The sequence below is a fragment of the Carcharodon carcharias genome (assembly GCF_017639515.1).
Source record: "Carcharodon carcharias isolate sCarCar2 chromosome 35 unlocalized genomic scaffold, sCarCar2.pri SUPER_35_unloc_22, whole genome shotgun sequence".
Lineage (NCBI taxonomy): Eukaryota > Metazoa > Chordata > Chondrichthyes > Lamniformes > Lamnidae > Carcharodon > Carcharodon carcharias.
The window spans coordinates 29,563-46,171 of record NW_024470715.1 but is presented as its reverse complement, the minus strand read 5'-3'; the positions used below and the strand labels follow the sequence as shown (position 1 = coordinate 46,171).

General features: G+C 47.5%; 1 protein-coding gene across 2 annotated transcripts; it reads right to left on the bottom strand.

Annotated features, from left to right (window-relative positions):
* Positions 1-712: 712 nt before the first annotated feature.
* LOC121274210 (H-2 class II histocompatibility antigen, A-U alpha chain-like) lies at positions 713-14,779 on the bottom strand. Of its 2 annotated transcripts, none has more exons than XM_041181409.1 (5): positions 14,281-14,779; positions 8,282-8,527; positions 6,556-6,834; positions 2,036-2,160; positions 713-933 (listed from the first exon to the last, which is right to left on the bottom strand). In XM_041181409.1, the coding sequence occupies exons 1-5, from the start codon at positions 14,363-14,365 to the stop codon at positions 805-807; spliced, it is 864 nt and encodes a 287-aa protein (XP_041037343.1). In that variant the 5' UTR covers positions 14,366-14,779; the 3' UTR covers positions 713-804. The 2 variants fall into 2 exon arrangements, with proteins under 2 accessions (XP_041037343.1, XP_041037342.1); XM_041181408.1 differs by having other exon boundaries at positions 8,282-8,530; positions 14,281-14,771.
* Between the last annotated feature and the right edge of the window lie 1,830 nt (positions 14,780-16,609).

Below are 16,609 nucleotides of genomic sequence, written 5' to 3'. Positions count from 1 at the left end.
CTCCCAACTTCTCCAATCCATCCACGGAACTCCCTCAGTACCATCTCCTGTACCAGGGAAGGCACAGGAGATTTACCAGAATGGTTCCCGGGGATGAGGGGACCTCAGTTCATGTGGAAGGACTGGAGAAGCTGGGATTGTTCTCCTTGGTGCAGAGAAGGTTAAAGGGGAGATTGAATCGAGGCATCCAAAATCATGAAAGGTTTCAATTGAGTAAATAAGGAGAAACTGTTTCCAGTGGCAGGAGGGGCAGCAACCAAAGGGGGACACAGATTGAAGAGAATTGGTAGAAGAACCAGAGGGGGAAATGAGGAGAATTTTTTTGACGCAGCGAGTTGTTGTGATCTGGAAGGCGATGCCTGAAAGGGCAGTGGAAGCAGATTCACGGTCAAACAGGGGAAATTGAATAAATACTTGAAGGGGAAAAATTTTATCCATGGAGAATAGGGGACCAATTGGATGGCTCTTTCAAACAGAAAGCACAGGCACGATGAGCTGAATGACCTCCTTCTGTGCTGTGCCAGCCAACGATTCTATGTTACTCAAGTTCCTCATCCCTGGAATGAGGAAGTGCTTCCAAACCTCAAAGTGGCAGGGAGAGAGAGAAGGGCAGAATGTTAAACCACACACACACACACACACACACACACACACATACATAAATACACACACTACTTACAAAGTCTAAAATTAACAATAAATCAGTATCACGTTTGCAGAAATTATGTAATTTTTTATTTGAAGGGAACACAGTTTTGAGGAACAAGAGTGTGTGTGTGAGATCAGATTAGGACACAGATTGGCTCAACATTCTGCTGGTTGGTTTGGATCACTCCGATCCACACGGGTCCCTTCATCTTGTGCCCCTTCTCCATTCAGCATCGAGTCCTGTGGCTCCTCTGCAGGTATGGTTTGCTGATCCCTGGACCCCACCTTGTTTGTGACAAAAGATATTTGTAGTGCTGGGTGTCTTCCAAACCGAGCACCCAGCCATCAGACTCAATATGCTGCCCACCCGCCATTCTCCCCTGCTGCTTTAAGGGCTGTAGTTTCCATGGGCCTCAGATAGCACACCCTGGCAGCTGTTCTTCATGCATGTGGTACATCTCGGTAGGCTAATCGACCTTGGAGTTAGCACTGTAGCCAAACCGAATCTGTCCCAAACGGATAGGGCTTACTGGCAAAGAGATCAGGGAACCAGGATGTCTGAAACCTCCTTAGTCCAGGGGTATTGAAGCACACGGTTAGATACAGTGTAAAGCTCTCTCTACACCGTCCCCATGAAACACTCCCAGGACAGATACAGCATGGGGTTAGATACGGTATAAAGCTGCCTCTACACCGTCCCCATCAAACACTCCCAGGACAGGTACAGCACGGGGTTAGATACAGAGTAAAGCTCCCTCTACACCATCCCCATCAAACACTCCCAGGACAGGTACAGCACGGGGTTAGATACAGAGTAAAGCTCCCTCTACACCGTCCCCATCAAACACTCCCAGGACAGGTACAGCACGGGTTTTGATAAAGTTTAAAGCTCCCTCTACACCGTTCTCATCGAACACTCCCAGGACAGGTACAGCACGGGATTAAATACAGAGTAACGCTCCCTTTATACTGTCCCCATCAAACACTCCCAGGGCAGGTACAGCATGGCATTAGATACAGAGTAAAACTTCCTCTACACCGTCCCCATCAAACACTCCCAGGACAGGTACAGCACGGGGTTAGGTACAGAGTAAAGCTCCCTCTACACCGTCCCCATCAAATTTTCAACTGAGAACAGAGTTCTTTACTGCCCTCGTTCAAGTTTTACCCTACCCCATGCAGTCTGGTGTGAGATTTGAGCAATCAATACAAACTACCTCAAACTCATTCCACCGTGAACAGTTTAATTTCTCCTGTGCTGATTGTTGCCGGTGCTGAGCATAGTTCATTAACAAAGAGGAGTTTGGAGAGAAACACATTTCTCAGCAATGGTTATTGGCTGGAAGGTCAGAGATATCCGCCCCCAGAGACAATTAGATCGATTTACCTCATTTCCCTGCTTGTAGAAAATCAGGCAGAGGCCAGTCATCATCCCCAGGGCACCAATCACAAAGCCGACTGTGCAGATTGCAATCTGTACTGGGTTTTTATGATTGTCTGACGCTGTTGCCTCTGTAAATCGAAGGGTATTAGTTAGTTTAATTTAGTTAGTTTGATTCTGTATGTGTATGTAATATGTGTGCGTTTGTATGAGTCTGTGTGTACATGTTTGTGTGTGTGCATTGTTTGTGTATGTGTGTGTGTGCCTGACTGTGTTTGTGACTGAGCAGATTTGTGAGTGTGTGTGTATGTCTGTGACTGCGATTGTGTGTTTGTGACTGTGTGTGTAACTGTTTGTGACTGTGTGAATGCGTGACTGTGTTTGTGACTGAGCATGTTTGTGACTGTGTGTGTATGCGTGACTGTGTTTGTGATTGAGCATGTTTTTGTCTGTGTGTGTGTATGTGTATGTGTATTTGTGTGTGACTGTGTTTGTGACTGAGCATGTTTTTGTCTGTGTGTGTGTGCTTGTCCGTGACTGTGTTTGTGACTAAGCATGATTTTGACTCTGTGTGTGTGTGTATGTGTATGTGTATTTGTGCGTGACTGTGTTTGTGACTGAGCATGTTTGTGACTGTGTGGGCAGAATTTTACGGCCCCGTCACCACGGGGACAGGGCCGTAAAATGTGGCGGGCGGTCATAAATGCCATTGACAACAGCGGGAACGTAAAATCCCCGCTGTCATAAAATTCTGCCGTGTGTGTGTGTGTGTGTGTGTGTGTGTGTATTTGTGCGCGACTGTGCTTGTGATTGTGTGTGTGTGTGTGCATGCGTGACTGTTTTTGTGACTGAGCATATTTTTGACTGTGTGTGTTTGTTTGTGCGTGACTGTGTTTGTGACTGAGCGTGTTTGTGACTGTGTGTGTATGTGTTTGTTTGTGACTGTGTTTGTAACTAAGCGTGTTTGTGCCTGTGTGTGTTTGTTTGTGACTGTGTTTGTGACTAAGCGTGTTTGTGACTGTGTGTGTGCGTGCGTGACTTTGTTTGTGACTGAGCGTCTTTGTGACTGTGTGACTAAGCATGTTTGTGACCGTGTGTGTGTGCGTGCGTGACTGTGTTTGAGACTGTGTGTGTTTATTTGTGACTGTATTTGTGACTAATTGTGTTTGTGACTGTGTGTGCGTGCGTGACTTTGTTTGAGACTATATGTGTGTTTGTTTGTGACTGTGTTTGTGACTAATCATGTTTGTGACTGTGTGTGTACGTGTGTGACTGTGATTGAGACTGTGTGGTGTTTGTTTGTGACTGTGTTTGTGACTGAGTGTGTTTGTGACCGTGTGTGTGTGCGTGACTGTGTGTGTGTGTGTGTGTGTGTGTGTGTGTGTGTTTGTTTGTGACTGTTTTTTTTCAAAAACCTCATCCATGGACGGGATAAAAAGGGTCAGCAGCATTGCCAGCATGAGAAGTGGGGAGTTTGGTAGATAGTTTGCTGCTGGTGACTTATTGGTATATAGCAGCCTCTGTTTGGGGCTTCATTGTTAGCATTTCCAGACTTCAATTGAGGAGTCCTTGGTGTCTCTAAGGATCCTGGAGAATTCAGATCATGCGGACCCTTCCAGGTATCAGACATCCTCTTGTTACCCTGGTAATGGATATTGTGGTCTCCGCTGGAGGCACCTCCTCTGAGGAGGAAGAGAGGGGCAGAAGGGGGAGGAGGCCAGGTGTCGATATTCAGCCTCCAGGGGAGCGACCTGTGGGATGAGAGGTGCAGGCACAGGGGGTGCAGGACCAGCAGGTAGTCCAAGGCAGAAGGGGCTGCAGAAGATGCCACTATCCTGCTGCTAGGGTTTACAGGCGGTGATGCAGCTACCTCTATATGTCGGAGGTGCAATGCCGAAGGAGGCTCCGCCTCTCAAGGAAGACCGTGACCTCCGTTTGCCAGATGATTGGGTCTGAGATCATCTCCGGTTGTGTGGGTGGACACCCCAAGCCAATGGCTCTGAAGGCCACAGTGCTCCTCAACTTCTATGCCTCTGGCTCTTTCCAGGGGTCAGTGGGGAATCTGTGTGGAGTCTCCCAATCAGCTGTTCACAGTTGCGTGAAGCTGGTGAGAGAAGCTCTGATCAGGTGGGCACTGACAGTTATTCATTTCAGTACGAACGAGGCCAGCCAGGTTGAGTGAGCCAGAGGCTTTGCAATGATTGCTAGGTTCACCTGCATCCAGGGTACCATCGACTGCACACACGTGGCCATCAAGGCACCAGTGGGTCAGCCGGACATATTGATGTAGCTGCACTGCCACCTGTAAACCCTGGCAGCAGGATAGTGGCATCCACTGAGGCCCCTTCCGCTGTGGGATACCTGCTGGCTCTATGCCCGCTGTGCCCGCACCTTTCCTCCCACAGGTCGCTCCCCCACAGAAGCTGCATTGGGCTAGCAGGCCTCCTCTCCCTTCTGCCCCTCTCTTCCTCTTCAGAGGAGGTGCCTCCAGCGGGGAGCACAATCCCTATTGCCAGGGTCACACCTGGAAGGGTCTATACGGTCAAAATCCTCCAAGAGCCTTGAAAACATCAAGGAGTCCTCAAATGCAGCCTGGAAATGCTACCAATGAAGCCCTGGACAGAGATGAAGTTGCCAAGTACCAATAAGGAACCGGCAGCAAACTACCTACCAAAGTCCTCACACTGGCAATGCTGCTAACCCTTTTTATCCCGTCCTTGGATGAGGTTTTGCAAAAATGTTGGCTGCCCACCTACCCGTGCAACGAGCGCGAAATCGCAGGCAACGTGAAACCTTGGTCAATTGCCTTTTTAATGGCCTGAAGCGGCCTTCTAATTGATGATGGGCACGGCTCCGACTCCCATGTGCGCTCACTGAGCAAAATATCGTGTGAGCGCAGGATGACGTCAGGATGCCCACCTGATGTCATCGCGCACTATTTTACACCCAATCACGTCGGGCGGGGACTCGTCTGCAAGATGTAAAATTCTGCCCCCTGTGTGTATGTCTTTGACTGTGTGTGTGTTTGTGATTGTGTGTGTCTGTGACTGTGTGTGTTTGTGACTGTGTATGTCTTTGACTGTGTGTGTTTGTGACTGTGTGTGTTTGTGACTGTGTGTGTTTGTGATTGTGTGTGTTTATGACTGTGTGTGTCTTTGACTGTGTTTGTGTTTGTAACTGTGTGTGTTTATGACTGTGTGTGTCTGTGACTGTGTATGTCTTTGACTATGTATGTGTTTGTGATGGCGTGAGTTTGTGACTATGTGTGTGCCTGTGACTGCATGTTATGAGTGTGTGTGTCTGTGATTGTGTGTGCGTTTACGACTGTGTGCATATATATGACAGTGTGTATCTTTGTGACTGTGTTTGTGATAGTGTGTGTTTATGACTGTGTGTTTCTGTGATTGTGTGTGTGTGTTTGTGACTGTGTGTGTGGTGTGTGTGTGTGTCTGTCTCTGACCGTGTCTACCTTCACCTCTGCTGTTGTGAATAGGTCTGAAACCCCTGTCTGCCCTGTGTGTATCTGTCTTTCAGTGTGTTTTTACCGGCTGTCAATGTCTGCCTGTGTATCTTTCCATCAGTCTGTGTCTATCTGTCTCAGTCTGCACCTGTCTGCCTCGCAGTCTATGTCTGTCCATTCGTCTCTGCCTGTCTGTCAGTCTGTAAATGTCTGTCTGTCAGTTTGTGCCTTGTCTGTCAGTTACTGTGTCGCACTGTTAATGACATACTGTATCCCACTGTGAATGATGGACTTTACCCAAATGTTAATGATCAGTGTACCCCAGTGTAAATGATCAGTATATCCCAGTGTTAATGATGGATTGTACCCCGGTGCTAATGTTCAGTGAACCCCAGTGCTAATGATCAGTGTATCCCAGTGCTAAGGTTCAGTGTATCCCAGTGCTAAGGTTCAGTGTATCCCAGTGTTAATGATCAGTGTGCCCCAGTGTTAATGGTCAGTGTACCCCAGTGTTAATGATTACTTTATCCCAGTGTTAACGATCAGTATATCCCAGTGTTAACGACAGACTGTACGCCAGTGTTAATGATGGATTGTATTCCAGTGTTAATGATCAGTGTACCCCAGTGTTGATGATGGACTGCACCCCAGTGTTAATGATCAGGGTACCCCAGTGTTAATGATCAGGGTACCCCAGTGTTAATGATGGTCTGTACCCCAGTATTAATGATAAGTGTACCGCAGTGTTAATGATCAGTGTACCCCAGTGTTAATGATGGAATGTACCCCAGTGTTAATGATCAGCATACTCCAGTGTTAATGATCAGTGTACTGCAGTGTTAATGATCAGTGTACCCCAGTGTTAATGATGGTCTGTACCCCAGTATTAATGATAAGTGTACCGCAGTGTTAATGATCAGTGTACCGCAGTGTTAATGATCAGTGTACCCCAGTGTTAATGATGATCTGTACCCCAGTGTTAATGATGGTCTGTACCCCAGTATTAATGATAAGTGTACCGCAGTGTTAATGATCAGTGTACCCCAGTTTTAATGATGGACTGTACCCCAGTAGGCTCGGAACTGCTCCTTGGTGACTAGCTCCACCACACACGAATACTTGTCCCCGACAGCAGGCTCAATTTGCACATATTTCAAGATTTGAAACATCCAGCTGTTGTCGAAGGTGAACTGCGAGGACCTCACTTGCCCAGATAGGGGCTGATCGCTCTTCAGGAAGGACACATGGGCCACTGGCGGAAACAGATGACTCACAAAACAATTCAGGGTGTTCTTCCCCCCTAAGGTGAAGGGTTCACCCGGATAAAGCAACACTATGGGGTCGTCTGGAAGGCACAAGGTTAAAAACTTGAAAGGGGGTGTTAGCAGCAGAGCTTGCATCTTCAAAATTAAGCAGATCGCCCCCTCCAACTAGACAGAACAGGAAGACTTTGACCATTCAGCGAGATCATGTCTGATCTGTCACCTACCTCCACCTACCTGCCTTCGCCCAGTATCCCTTAAAACCTTTGGTTCGCAAATATCTCTCAATCTCACAGATTTAAAATTAACAATTGACCCGGCATCAATGGCCATTTGGGGAAGAGAGTTTCAAACTCCAACCACCCTTTGTGTGTAGGAGTTTTTCCTCACTTCACTCCTGAAGGGTCTACCTCTCATTTTCAGACTCTGCCCCCTTGTCCCAGACTACCCCACCCCCCCGACCAGCGAGAAACGATCCCTCTCAATCGGAGCTATCAGTTCCCATGAATATCTCGAAAACTTTGTTCAGATCACCCCCTTAATCTTCTCAATTCCAGGGAATATGAGCATAGTTTCTGATACCTCTCCTCAGAATTTAACCCTTGGAATCCAGGGATCATTCTGGTCAATCAACACAGAACCCTCTCCGAGGTCAGCAAAACTTTCCGAAGGTGTGATGCCCACAACTGCTCACAGTGACTCCAGGTGTGGCCTAAAATGGAGTTAGGTTGTAGATCAGCCATGATTGGATTGAATGGTGATGCAGGCTCAAGGGGCTGAATGGCCTCCCCTGTTCCTTGACTCGTGTCCCGAGCCTAGTGCCTCACCATCTTGGAGCTCCCGGGATGTTCCAATAAGTAAGGGAGGAGGATTGAGAACTGAGCATAAAGCAGGCGATGGGGTGGATGGGATATCTCAAACTGAGACAAATATGGGCGGAAGGGCCTGTTTCTGTGCTGTATAACTCTATGAGGGGGAGCATGAGGTAATTGAGAAAGGAATCATAGAATTAAAGACTGGTCACCTGACAGTACAGCATTTGAGGCTTGCCGAGAAAAGAAACATGCTGTCAAAGCTTTTTCTCTTGGACTCACCAGGACAGAAGCAAGAATGCCAAATTTCTGAGGGAGCAACAATTTATACTGCATGAGAATAGGGTGCTGATTGGCTGGAAAGTCAATTCTTATTGGTCAAGGTGTTGCCATGGAGAATGCACCAGGGAGCTTTTGTCCCTCACACTTTTATTTAATTCGAAAAAGGTGCCATGGCTGGACATGTTCCTTCAGTCTGCAGAGGGCAGGTCCCTGCATATGAATATATGTAGCTTCTAGCATGTGCATGTGCGAATCCCACTGATAATTTAAAAATGGTCATTGGTGTAGTTCTTAGTGTCATTCTTTGTTCTCTCTCCCCTTTGAAATTTGGCATTCTTCCATCTATCCTGATGATTGTGAGACAAAAAGTTTCAACATCATGTCTCTTTTTCACCAATGCTCATATTCCGTACCACCAAGTGACTATTCGAATTACCGTTTTGTTCCTCCGGGATGCGGTTCGCCATTTCGTTGAGAAGGATTTCATTCAATGTCAGATAGCTCTGGTATTTCTGGATGAGATTGTTTGACTCAGCATGGAGCGCATTCAGCGCCTCAATAAGGAACACACTGTTGGACTCGGTGCTGTTATGGTAGGCGAGGGTCATGTCATCAGTGGTCGAGGTGACAATGGAGGTCCGGCTGTCAGAGACGCTGAAAATCATCCCCCGCACTCTTTGCTCTGCTAGAAGTGAAAAATAATTGGGATCAGCTTCAGGAGATGGTAACTTACTGTGGATGTCACTGGGCTCATAATCCAGAGCCATGGTTTTATGGCTCCCCCCACTTGCGAACCCGGTGGCACTGCTGGTGATATGCAGCACGTGACCTGTCTGCCACGTACCCACCCACTCCGAGCTGTCTCTTATCTTATGGAGGGGTGGGGGGTGGGGTGGTGGTGGGTGGGGCGCAGTGGAGGTGTGGGGCCCCCTGGACCTGTTGAGGCTCTTGACCTGGCCACTCCATGGGCATCATCCAAGACAAAGCAGCCCTGCTTGTTCGACACCCCATCCACACCTTTAACATTCACTCCCTCCGACACACAGGTGCAGCAGTGTGTGTACCATCGACAAGATGCACTGCAGCAACTCACCAAGGCTCCTGTGACAGTACCGCCCAAACACGCGACCACTACCACTTAGAAGGACAAAGGCAGCAGACACATGGGAACACTATCGCCTGTGAGCTACCCTCCGAGCCACTCACCATCTGACTTGGAAATACATCAGCCGTTCCTCCGCTGTTGCTGGGTCAAAATCCTGGAACTCCCTCCCTAGTAGTGCTGTGGGTGTACCTACAGCACAGGGATTGCAGTAGTTCAAGAAGGCGACTCACCACCACCTTCTCAAGGTCAATAGGGGGTGGCAATAGTTGCTCGTCTAGCCAGCGATGCCCACATCCCATGAAAGAATAAAAAAAACACCGGCCTTCATAACCTCCTCTTCGAGGACTGGCTGTAGCCTTAGCAGTGAGCACCGCTCAAACGTGGCGCTGCTGGGACTATAGTTCTGTCAGCCAATCAGGTTGGCCAGCAACTGCCTTACAATGGCTCCCCTCCCCAGGTTTGGGGGGGGGGGGGGGATGGGGGTGGTGGTGAGGTAATGGCCTCAAACTTAGACAATGAAAGCCTCATGGAGTGTTCAACGGCTGCCAGGATCAGCGAGGTAGCGTCCCCATTGACTCTGTGGGTGATGGCGCGGGACCCATTCAAAAAATCCTGCCCATGAATTCAAATCCCACCATGGCAGCTGGGGAGATGTAAATGAAATTCATTAATAAACCCAGAATTTAAAAAGCTGATATAATCATGAGATTACTGGATGGTGTAAAAACCCCATCTGGTTCACTGTCCCTTCAGGTAAGGAAATCTGCCATCCTTACCCAGTCTGGCCTACATGTGACTCCAGGCCACAGCAATGTGGCTGACTCTTAATTGGCCCCTCTGAAGTGGCCCTAGTGAGACACTCAGTTCAAGAAGCAACTTGGGATGGGCAGCAAATGCCGGTTCGCCAGCGACACTTACATCCCAAGAAGGAATAGAAAATAAACACACAAGCATAAGTAAGGGACTCTGAAAACGCCAGGAATGGTCCAGAGCCAAGGCAGCGACAGTGGCGAGGGAAACAGGGTTAACATTCAAGCTCGAAGACCTTACATTGGAGCTGGGGAAAGAGAGGTGACAGGTTTCAAAGAAATACAGAGGGGTGGGGAGGGGTAGGAAGAACAAAAGTGAAGGTCTGGAATAGGGAGAGAAGACTGGAGAGATTAAATGACAAATGGGAGGAGGGCGCAAGGGCAAAAAAGATGGTAATGAGACAAAATAGAAACGGATGATAGATCTAGAGGAGGTGTAAACGGGAAACATAGAATCATCACCAACAGCCACCGCCCAAAGAATGGGAATAGAGATTATGATCTAAAATTGTTGAACTCAATGTTGAGTCCAGGAGGCTGTAAAGCGACTAATCAAAAGATGAGGTGTTACTCCTTGAGCTTCATTGGAATGGCGCCACAGTCCGAGGGCAGGGAGGTCAGAGTCAGAACGGCACCGCAGACCGAGGACATGGAAATAAGAGTCAGAACAACGCCGCAGGCCGAGGGCAGGGAGGTCAGAATCAGAATGGCGCTGCAGACCGAGGGCAGGGAGGTCAGAGTCAGAGTGAGGTGGAAAATTAAAGAGACAGGCAACCAGAATTTCAGGGTGACGCTTGTGGACTGAACATAAGTGTGGAGATTGGAAGCAAAGTTGATTGAAATGTTCCGGTTCAGGGCCAGCACAGGAAGCGGCTGTCATCAATGTACTGGAAGAAGAAGTGAGGGTGTGGTTGGGCGGGGGGGGGGGGGGGGTGGGGGGGTGGGTGGCTGAGTGAGACTGGAACAGAAAAGAAAAGGGAAGGGGATTGGCTGGTTTCCCTGCTGCTATGAATGCTAGGTAAAGGACACCCACATTATCCTGAAAATAATGCAGAATAAAGACAGCTGGTGCAGGTCCGTTGGGTTACCGTCGTATATAAGGAACGCTGCACCAAGGAATTCAATTGTGATGATTTATTTGCACACTGGCAGAATGAAATAATCAGAATGAAATATGTGCTTTAGATATTAATAGAACTATTGTGTTCCCTCAGCTATTGTAGTTAATAAATTAAATAACATAGGTGCAATCTGTCATATTCAGACATTCATGCTTTAGCTTATTAATCAAAGATGGTTTGGAATATCTTATAAAATATAACGATTCCACTTTGAAAATCATGAGGGGCCTGGGACAGAGTAGATAGGGAGAAACTTGGTGGAAGAATCGAGAACCAGAGGAGACAGATTTAAGGCGATTGGCAAAAGAAAGTTTGGTTGAGTGGGCGGAAGAGTGGCAAATGGATTTAATCAAGAGAAGTGTGAGATAATGCATTTGGGGGGGGTCAAAAAAAACAAGGGACTACTCAATAAACGGGAGGATATTGAGAGAGGTTGAGGAAGTGAGAGGCCTTGGAGTGCATGTCTGCAGGTCCCTGAAGGTGGCAGGACAGGTGGACAAAGTGATCAAGAAAGCATATGGAATGCTTTCCTTTATTGGATGAAGTATTGAATACAAAAGCAGGAATGAAATGATGGAACTGTATAAAATGCTGGTTAGGTCACAGCTGGAATTTTGTGTACAAGAAGGTCATAATCGCTTTGGAGAGAGCACAGAGGAAATTTACCAGAATGTTGCCAGAGCTGGAAAATTGCAGCTATGGGGAAAGACTGGATTGGCTGGAGTTGTTTTCCTTAGAACAGGGGAGGCTGAGGGGTGACCTAATTGAGGTGTACAAAATTATGAGAAGCCTAGATAAGATAGACAGGAAAGACCCGTTTCCCCCTAGCTGAGGGGTCAATTACCAGGGGGCACAGATTTCAGGTGATTGATAGAACGATTAGAGAGGACATGAGGAAAAACTTCTTCACCCAGAGTGTGGTGGGCATCTGGAATTCACTGCCTGAAATTAGTGGTTGAGGCTGAAACACTCAACACATTTAGGAGGTACCTGGATCTGCACCTGAGGTACTGTAACCTGCAAGGCTATGGACCAGGTGCTGGAAAGTGGGATTAAAAAAGAGGTTAACTTCTTTTCTCTTTATGGCCGGTACAGACACGATGGGCTGAATGGCCTCTTTCTGCACTGTAACTTTTCTACGGTTTTAAGCAACGGAGTCATGAGGAGAAATTTTTTCACACAGCGAGTGGTTAGGATCTGGAATGTGCTGCCTGAGAGTGTGATGGAGGCAGGATCAATCAAGGCTTTCAAAAGGGGAATTGGATTGTTATATGAAAAGGAAGAATGTACAGGGTTACGGGGAAAAGGTTGGGAGTGGGACTGGGTGAGATGCTCTTGCAGAGGGCACGATGGGCTGAATGCCTCCTTCTGTGCCACAGCCATTCTCTGACTGTTCCATCTGATTCCTACGCTTGACTGGAATTCCTCTCTCTCTCTCTCCCTCTTTCTCTCTGCTTTGAAATAATCATTTGCAAGAATGGTTAAGATGTGTGCAGCATGACATTTGGTGTGTGATATTTAGAGGGTGATGGCCACTGTCACCTAAAAACGGACTAAGTGTCAGTTACGATCCCAGCTGATGTTACTACTGGACAATTCAGATCCCAAGTTGGAACTCAGCTGGATAGAACCTAACTTTTATTTTTTATTTAGAAATGTGGAGGGCAGCTACTGAACAGTCACAGGAGACAGCTGATGAATTTTTAACAAAACAATAAAACATTTATTAAGCAAGAAAAGATGAACTATATTACAATACTCCATTACCCACAACTACACCTTCATAGATATATATAGATTCATAAAGGTAACACAAGTTTAAAAGCTATCCTATACTCTAAGCTTCACTGTAAGTAAATAGTCCATGTAAACCAATAATCGACCTGTGGTCAGACACACAACACTCTGTAACCAAGTGACAGTGCCACCCCAAATGGATGCGAAGGATCTCTCATCAGCTCCCCCCAGACACTTGTCACACCATGAGCCAACCGGGCTCACTGAACTCCATCTTTTATACGAAGGTTTCCAATCTCCACTTGTGAAGAATTTGCTTTAGAATCTTCTCCCAAATGACGTTTTCTCTCTGACGCCTTCCACAAGGGTCCACTTCCAGGCTTTCGATCTTTCCTTCTGATGTTCCTCTCCTCTGGATCACCATGTGCATTCAAACTTTGCCTTCCTTGTACTCTCTCTCCGATACTCAGCCGTGCCTGCTTCACATGCTCATAGTAAAGAGTTATAGACCCTCAGCTGTCTCCTTGGATCTTTTGCCTTCCAACAAGCCTAATTTGCTTTATGTCTGTTCTCTGCAGCTTTCTCTCTTTAATTTGGAGCATTGTCTTCTGCTCCTAAGTTTAACTTCACTAGGCAGGACCTTGTTCAAATTCTTGTTCTTCTCCCTTGACTTCACTGTCTTCCTGGGACTTCTCTCCTGTTCCACTCCCTGGTTTGGGAACTTCTCATCCTTTCGAACCTGCTTCCGGCAGTCCCCTCTCTTGTGTCCAGCTTCTCCTGGCACCTGCTTCCAAATGAACTAAAACTGCTATTCTGTCTCTGTGGACCCCCCTGTTGCTAGGCAACAGCATAATTTTTCCTACTTCAAGAGCCATAAAATCTCAGTAGAATTCAGGTATACAAACAAAGCCCTCAAATTGCAGGCATCAGTTTAAAACAAAATTAAAACTCAGGTTCCTTTAAAAAACAAATACAGAAATAGAAATTAAATTTAAACTTAAAGCTATAGCTTATTCCTAACATCTATAAATACAAATACAACTTAAGCTATCTCCAGTTTCCAAGACCTACGCTGGTCTTTCTCCCACCTGAGCTGAGAATTCACAAAGACCTGTCAGTCTCCACTCACCAACAGCCATTAACCCCAAAATGTGCCAGTTGAGATGGCTTTACCCTGTATCTAACCCTGTGTTGTACCTGTCCTGGGAGTGTTTGATGGGACAATGTAGAGGGAGCTTTACTCAGCATCTAACTCCGTGCTGTACCTGTCCTGGGAGTGTTTGATGGAGACAGTGTAGAGGAAGCTTTACCTCTGTATCTAACCCCGTGCTGTACCTGTCCTGGAGGTGTTTGATGTGGACGGTGTAGAGGGAGCTTTACTCTGTATCTAACCCCGTGCTGTACCTGTCCAGAGAGTGTTTGATGGGGACAATGTAGGGGGAGCTTTAATCTGTATCTAATCCCATGCTTTACCTGTCCTGGACTGTCTAATGGGGACAGTGTAGAGGGGGCTTTACTCTATATCTAACGTCATGCTGTATGTGCCCTGGGAATGTTCAATGTAACAGAAGTGTGTAAATATTTCAAATTCTTCCTCTGACATCGCCCCAACCTAACATTGGGTTAAAAAGAGTTAAAGAATCGATTAAAATCATCACCTTACCACATTCTATCGCGGAGCCCAGCAGCCATGCTAACAGCAATGCGCAGAGAAAACCAGCTTTATTTTTTTGCCTTGGATAGCCCATGTTCCAGCAAGTTAAAGTCGCTCTTTCCTGCTCACGACTTATCTCTCTCTACCTCTCTCACTCTCAACAAATCATTCCTTCCTCAGATGCAACTACAAATGGCAAAAGCCACAAAACAGCTCAGTGACGTTAAGAGTGTGCAAGAGAACGCCTTCTGCTCTCCTGCATTTACTCAGCAGATCCCCAGCATCTCTGTTTATGGCTGGGTAAATAAATTGTCAGAGAGCAAGCGCGTGTCAGCGCTGTGAGCTCAGCTGTCTGTGCTGATCCCTGCAAAATCAGTTCCACTCTTCTCAAAACAGGAGGTTGACCGCAAAGCAGCTCACAGTTCTGATGAAGTTGGGTAATATTTTATTTTTAACTCCCAGCCCCCCACCCCCCTATCTCAGGCAGGGGACTCCTCACACCTCTTTTCTTTCAGATCCACTTCCTTACAGGAATCGCAGTGCGTTTGTGACGGATCAGATTACTCCGTTTATGCCATGGATGAGAAAGCTGTCAGTTCACTGATGTGAGGTGGGAGGGGGTTAGGGGGAGTGTCAGGAATTGAAACGTTGGTTTAAGCGGGGGTGGGGGAGTCAGGAGCCTTCCTCAACTGACACTTTCACCTCACCCCCTTGCCCCCTTCCCACCTCAGGACGTCCCAACGCATTTTGTAGCCCATGGACGATTTCTGGACTGCAGTCACTGCTGTTACCACCTCAGCCTGTTTGTGCACAGCAAGGTCCCACAAGCAGCTGCGCGAGGCCAAGAGACAGATTCCTCCCCCAGGCATAATAGGCTCGAGAGGGGCTGGATGGCCTCCTCCTGTTTCTGTTTCACAGGCTGGTGTGAGGCAGGGGGTGTTGGTGCTGAATGGCCTCCTCCTGTTCCTGTGCAACAGGCCCGAGAGGGGCTGAATGGCCTCCTCCCGTTTCTGTGAAAAAGGCTCGAGTGGAGCTGAATGCCCTGCTTCTGTTCCTGAGTAACAGGCTTAAGAGGGGCTGAATGGCCTTCTCCTGTTCCTGTGCAATAGGCTCAAGAGGTGCTGAATAGCCTCTTCCTGTTCCTGTGTATCATGCTCGTGAGGGGCTGAATGTTCTCCTCCTGTTCCTTTTTAACTCCATCTGGACCACTTCCCCACAGGCAGTTCCCGTACCTTACAGGACCAAGACAGGTTAACACGACTAAACCCCACGATCACAACTCTGATCCGAGCTGATGCACCCTGCAGGGGTCAGGTAGACTGCCCAAAAAAAAACCCTCAGATGTGCATGATTAGATATGGGGAACTATTCTTGGAATTGCACAGCATCGTATCATGCTGCTGGAGAGAATTACATAAGCGTCTTTACATAAGAGGTGTGATTAACCTCAAATGAGCCTAACCAGGAACTCTTTGCGCCCGAGCAAGGGCTGAAAACACAAATCAAATCCACTGTCACTGAAACTAAGGTGATGACATTTCTCAAATATTAACTGTGCTGAGATTCATCCGATACTAGCAGGCCCGTTCTTTCATTGCCAGAAGCAGTGATCCTGAACTCAAAGGCTGTTTTCTTAAGGACTCTTGAGAAGCCTTTGGATTTAGTGGAGGATTTGTCAAACTCGCATGATACCTCTGTGATTTATGCACTTTGGCGTCCCCCAGTTGGAGTGGGTGCTCGAACATGCCTCCTCTCCGTAATGTTATTCCCCACTTGGCAATCAGTGCAGCAGCTGACACACTCCCCCGGGACCCCCTGTAAATACTGACACACACCCCGGGACCCCCTGTAAACACTGACACACTCCCCGGGCCCCCCCTGTAAATACTGACACACGCCCTCGGGACCCTCCTGTAAATACTGTCACACTCCCCATGGACTCCCCCCTGTAAATACTGTCACACTCCCCAGGACCACCTGTAAATACTGACACACCCCTCGGGGACCCCGTGTAAATACTGACACACACCCCCGGGGACCCCTGTACATACTGTCACACTCTCCTGGGAACTCCTGTTTAACCAAGACCCTAACTGCTTATTCATGTTGACTTAAAAATTCCCGTAGTTTCCCTTACGAGAACAGTTAAGTGTCATTTTCTTTGAGGGCAGGTCACGATTTGACCCAACGAAGACCGGTCAATCTGTATGAAGACTTTACCCAGTGCTTTGACTGCCCTGCAGTAGCCACTGCTTCTCAAATTAACACACTGAAAGTGAAGCCATATAATCATTATAGCACAGAAGGAGACCTCTCGGTCTATCTACTCCATGCTATC

Excerpts from the sequence above, each read along its gene's own strand:
- LOC121274210 (XM_041181408.1), bottom strand. The coding sequence starts at position 14,365 with ATGGGCTATCCAAGGCAAAAAAATAAAGCTGGTTTTCTCTGCGCATTG. Across the intron at positions 2,161-6,555 it reads GCAGTTCCGAGCCTACTGGG|AGGCAACAGCGTCAGACAAT; the intron begins GTACAGTCCATC and ends TTCGATTTACAG. Across the intron at positions 934-2,035 it reads TCTACAAGCAGGGAAATGAG|GTGGGGTCCAGGGATCAGCA; the intron begins GTAAATCGATCT and ends GTCACAAACAAG.